Source organism: Platalea leucorodia (assembly GCF_965183815.1).
Source record: "Platalea leucorodia genome assembly, chromosome: 13".
Taxonomy (NCBI): domain Eukaryota; kingdom Metazoa; phylum Chordata; class Aves; order Pelecaniformes; family Threskiornithidae; genus Platalea; species Platalea leucorodia.
The window spans coordinates 2,367,059-2,373,058 of NC_138835.1; the positions used below are offsets into that span (position 1 = coordinate 2,367,059).

Consider the following 6,000-nt stretch of genomic DNA (forward strand, 5'->3'; position numbering starts at 1 on the left):
TGCATAAATAACAGTACATGTTAAGACTCCCCTTGGGGACAGTAACCTCCTTTAATAAAACTGCTGTAATGACAAGGCCCTATATATCAACAGTCTTTAATACAAAAACATATGATCTAATCTGCTTCCCCAGCTTGAGAACTAATACAGAGTGACAGATCAGTGGAAAGTAAAAATCCAGCATACTCTTCCGTACAATCTTAAATAGGCCAGCTTTAAATATTTTAAACAGCATTAAGCAAGCCAACCAAAACTTATTTTCTTCAGCTTGCCTCCAATACAAACACAGAATTATGAGCGAAAGTAGAAATTGATCTTTCTGTGGCAGAAGATTAGTTACGTGTTAATCAGCAGCTGGAACCTCGCCAAATCACCTTTTGAGTTGGAAAACCTTCTGGGGTTTCATTAGTGGATGTACCAAGGGAAGTCATGCTTTGAAGTGTCAATATTTAATTCAGACAATGTTCTGTTACCTGTCTAAAACCACTGATAATAAATAAAAATGATTTAGCAGTTAAATGTGAAATTTCTAAGCTATTTTAAAAAAATAACCATTGGACTACTGTGAAAATATGAAAGTTTAATCAATTTGATGCATTCAAGCCACTCACTGAACAAAGTGAAGCAAAACCTAGGCTGAAATTCCACTTGAAATTTCTGTGGTATCCATAACTTTGCTTAGTGTGTCTTCACGGTTCACTTTGGGGATAAGGCTGATATTTTGACTAATATTAATGGAAAAATACACCAGCTGTTCATGAAATAATATTGACTTTCTCATTAGTTGTGCTTTGCTGTCAGAGGTCATCATTTACATGAGCTTTAGGGAGCTCCAGCTGTTGAAGAACTTGTATCAAGTCCCAAGTGACTCAGTCCACCCCGAAGCACAATTTAAGAAGTGGTATCCATATGCAGGTAAGTTAACTGAACCCCAGAATGTTAATTAATTGTACCCTAAAGCCTTCTATTTTTATCCTATTTGAACCTCATTAGGCACCCTTTTCACATCTTCATTTCCTTTTTTTCCTCATATTTAATTCTAACGAAGCTCTAAGGCTCTCATCTCCATGTATGATAACTAAGAAAAAGTATCTTCCATGCCACTTCTGTAGTTTTTCAGAGGAAGATGTAGGAACATACAAATCACTTCTCACTCGGATGTCTCTAACGTGGCTGAAATATCTTCTAAATAATCAGGTCTTTCTCCAACTATGAGCTAATGAAATAAGCTGGTTTGTTAAACCACAGCAATATGGCAGGCAAACCTAATTAAACTGGAGATGCTGAGTCCACCACACAGGGGACATCAGCATTATACCAACTTGGACTTAAATGGCTCTAATGGGGAAAAAAAAAGTCTTTGTTTCTAATTAATTCTTTCTCCTCGTCAGGATATTCCTCTTCTTTATACTCTGCTTGTCAGTACAACTCCTTTGATTAGACAGTCAACTGCGTGTGTACCTTTCAGTAGTTCTCGGTGTTCTCATTTGCCTTCTCCCATTTGTATCCATTACAATTTACACTCGTTCTCCTCTGACCTGGAGATTCTGCATCCTTTTCATCAGCCCCTCATCAGCCTTTTCCTTTTTTCAATACAAGGCTGAGGTTTGGTTTCTCAAGTAAAACTCATGATTAACAGTAGTGCAAATTAAAAAAAAAAAAAAAAAAAAAAAGGGGGGGGGGGGGGGGGGGGGGGAAGGAGGAAAGAAAAAAAACATATTCCTTTCCTGAAAGGACGACATTCTCTTTCTGGTAAACTCCACCTGCTACTAGTACATTGTTAAACCTATCTTAAATTAACTAAAGGAAAGATTGTTAAGAGCACTTGAGATTGTGTTGTCTTCCCTTTCACCTCAAAAGTAGCCACAAAAGAACAATGAAAGCTCCAATACCCCTCAGTTACAGAATATTCTTAGAAACAGATGAAACCTTAGCTACGCACCGCTTCCTCTGCTACACTTCCCATAGCTTCCAAGTTTTCCTTAGCTTTTATTTGTAATTCACATCTTGTTTTCATCTTTCTTAAATGCATTAACCACAAGCCCCACAAATGGCAATTTTGATTAACTTGGACAGCTCACCAGACAATAGACAAGAATAAAAATTAATTCAAACAAATATTGGGTCTCACAAAGCCATTAGTGGCAAATGACAAATATCAAATCTCAGCTTCATCAAATGGATTTTCCTTAGTTAGATCCTAATTTGTGTGGACACATGCCCATTATGCTTGAAATTGGAAAGCATCAGATTATCGGAGAAGAGAAATATACTGCCCAAAGGACTTAGACAATTGCATCAGAAACAAGCAGGCTAGCATAAAATAGAAGATGATAAATTTTTTAGGACCACCTTCTGAGCCTGCAGGATAATGTACTCAGGTTCTTTCAGATATACATTATTGAAACCGCTTTATTTCTGATCCAAATAACCATTTAAAAAAAAAAAAAAGTGTCAACAACAAATCTTCTGATCCTACTAATCTGATTACGTTTGTATTTGGGGGGGTTACTGCCATAGTGGAAGAATGGGATCTACGGTGCCGCAGACACGCAGTAATACCGATAAAAGGGAAGCCTCCGTAAGAACGCTGCCACGCTGCTGTGATTAACTTCTCAACTAGATGAGTAAGTGTGTAAGTAGTACAAGTTGATTAACTTCACTGTTGTGCTCAGTTTCTTTTTTCAGGTCTGTTTTCCAATTTTTCCCGTCCATACTAGAAATTTGATGCAGTAACTGTCAAAAAAACCCACCAGACCACACATATACAAGTTCTCGTCTTTCAGATGATCCAGGCTTTATGCTCACTTAAAAGCATATTTCTAATGCAGAATTATTAATGTAAACTGGTTTGTGTCAATCCCTTCTCCTAACTACAGACAACACTGGGTAATTACAAGCTTGCTCAGGTAACAGAACAAAACCCAAACTCTGTCAGTTAATTCATTATTCCAAATCATTAGGCAAAGCATGCGTTTAATCTTCATCTCCTTTCTTCAACAATTAACACGGCGTTGAATAATACAGTAGAACCTTTTCATACTAAGTGATTTTGGTCAGTAATTAACTACACATCTAAATGGACAATACCAAGAAGAGTATGACTATGTTAGGTACCGTTTAAGTAATTAAAATTAAAATTGTATATGTAATGAATGTCTGCAATTACACTAAAAAAAATTTGGGTAATTACATGGTGCAATAATCAGTTATGAATTTAAACCTACTGCTTTGGCATGTAGCTTCCCAGGTTATACTTGCGATTGCCAGAAGCATAGTTTAGGTGTCTAGATGAAGACAGATAGGCAGGAATCTCATATTTCCCCAGAAAAAGGAAGTTTGACATTTTAAGTTGAGACGAACTTTTGCTGTCCTTGAATTGCCTGCAGACAGAAAGTATTTTCTACATAAAGGTAGGTTTAAACTTTTGCTACTTGTTCTTCCTATCATTTTTCATGCTGAAAAAAAAAGATAATTATTTTGAATGCAAGAATCTAACTTCAAGGAAAAGCAGTGCCATACTTGTTAGCTAAAATTCTCTTTATGTTGGGCTCTTACCAAGTTCTACATCCTGATCATCAGTAAGAACAAGGATGATGTTTGGGCGGATGTTTCTACGGTCTCTTTGAAATCTTCCCTTCAGACGCTGATTTAACAGGAAAGCTGAACTTCCATCCAACAGTGATAAAACAGTCATCATGAATAATCCAAGGACAATACTATGCTGTGCCATATTGTGCTGATTTAGTGTTCTCTCTGAACAAGGTAGGTTAATGGCTTTTATTTCTTTTTTGTTTGCAGGTCTCCTATAAGGGAGAGGGAAACAAGTATTTATTTATACCTTGACCCCCCCTACCCCTCCCAAGGAACAGCACAGTTCTCTCCAAAGAAGCAAAAAGCAATATACTTGAAATAATCTAACTCCTAAGGAGGAAAGAAAAAAAAAAAAAAAAAAAAGCAAAGCCAAAACCCCCCCCCCCAACAACAAAGCAACTGAATGCTTTTCTAGCGCCAGCTAGAAGCAGAAACTTGAAATATTCACAGTTCATAAGCCGTTACCAACATAAGCAATGAAGCTTCACTCTACGCTCAAATTTGGCAGCAAGTTCAAGGACTTAGCAAGGTATCAAACTCTACTTTTGCTTTGATACATATAAAAAGCAATCTCCTTCCTTAAGGTTCTGGGATATTTTGAGACGACATTTTTGTTTACTGCATCAAAAATGCAGATGTTGAAGAAAAAAACCCACGTCTATCCATATTTTTAAACAGGACTCTGGCAAAATTTACTGAGTTAACAACACATTTGCAAATTCATAGAGGATCCTCAGACACAAGATAAATCAGTGTGTAACAAGTCGTCTAAATTTCATTAGAGAGCAGAGCTGCCCGGATCTTGGAACTATGGTATGATACTGTTTGAAGTCTACTACAGCTTTGATGTTAGTGTGATATCCCTTCAGCATTTCTGTTGGTTTCCAAGATTTTATTTTTTTTTTAAATATCATTATTATTAATGAACACATTTGAAGGCCCATTACTGCAAATGTTTGGGAATGGATGCACCAGAATGATTTGCACTGCCTATGACTTCTCTCCATCATAAATGCAATGCCCCAAAATCGACTTGTTTGCAAAACAGAGCACGTTTAACTGGTACAGCTCCTGTTAATGAGCCAAGAGAAAATTCTTGGCAATTCTTACAAGGAGATTCCAAAAAATGAAGAAGCGTACTGAAGAATTTTTGAAATCATAGTTTTGCTCAGTGATTTTCTGGTATAAAGGGATTTTCTCTTGCTTTTGGAAGTCAAAATAACAGTATGGAACTGTATTGAAAATATCAAGTACTAATTATTTCATCAGATCCAGTGATCAGTGAGTCAGTTTTTGATGAATTCCCTACTTGCTGCCTGCCTTTTCCTGGGCTGGTGCCAATGATCTCTTGTAATGCAGTGCAAAATCAATTAAAAATGACACAAGGGAGACTATCTGCTTTTTGTAAAGCCCAGAAATGCCTGAGTAGAAAGAATCTAGCACAGTGTGTTTTACCCAAAGAAACACATTGGCTATTCTGTCCCTAAAGCCACTCGGGAAAACAGTTTTTCCTCCAGCAGATTATTTCATAGCCCCATTATTACTTCATCTCTGTCAGCGTCTGTTCTTTGAGATAAACTTTGATTCAGAAAGTTCTCATGCAATAGCAAAACCACTGGTCTGAAAAATTATACTCGGCTTCTATGCTGATTTAAGAAATGCATATTGAATTTTCACATAAGTCAACAGATATGTAGCTATAATATGATGCAATATTTACTAAGGCTGCTTCCCAAAAATGTACTCTAATAGGGTTTTGAGGAAATGAAAAATCCTTCTTCCTTACTAGTCTCTCCAGCGAGTTTCACAGGCAAGTGAAATTAATTTTTAAAATAGAAACTCAAAATTGATTTTAAATATCCTAGCACTTGTTCCAATGGGCAGGGAAAGAGAAAAGTCCAACTTCCTGAGTTCACAGACACAGCTTTAGTACCTCTGCTGCTGCTCAGAGATTTGCCAGGCTATAGCAGAAGGAACACCGACAAGTCCTATCAATTTTCATTCCTTGCACTCAGAATTCCATCTGCAGCAGTACGACTGGGAAGAATCATGTCAGATTCAATGTGTTGCTACTCTCCAGAGTAGTGAAAAGCAGCTTGAGAGGCAAACCTGGATCTGTTTCAAAAGGGGAGGGGAAAAAAAAAAACCAAGTTAGTTTAGCAGGCACATATTCCTGGACACCAGCTTCTTGGGGGAGGGGGGAGAGAAATGGCTTCTGCTCTTCAGAAAGGACTCCATATGTACTTCTGTTTAAAAAACACAAAATACAAAACCCAAACTGACAAGATAGATGTTTTCATTATACACAAACATTCTTCTGAAGGCCTAAAAGTTAATGTGGTTTCTTCTGCTCTATCCTAGCTCATAGCTTCTCGGAATAATAGCATTTGCTGACTTTTCTTCAAC

At 37.1% G+C, this 6,000-nt stretch overlaps 1 protein-coding gene across 1 annotated transcript in view; it reads right to left on the reverse strand.

The window, feature by feature from the left end:
- Positions 1-5,662, reverse strand: part of SULF2 (sulfatase 2) — a 65,107-nt gene extending 59,445 nt beyond the window's left edge. The window contains exons 1-2 of the mRNA XM_082326121.1: positions 5,528-5,662; positions 3,559-3,806 (exon numbers count right to left, since the gene is read on the reverse strand). Coding sequence (XP_082182247.1) covers positions 3,559-3,733 — 175 coding nt within the window. The 5' untranslated portion in view covers positions 3,734-3,806; positions 5,528-5,662. The remainder of the gene's footprint in view (positions 1-3,558; positions 3,807-5,527) is intronic.
- Between the last annotated feature and the right edge of the window lie 338 nt (positions 5,663-6,000).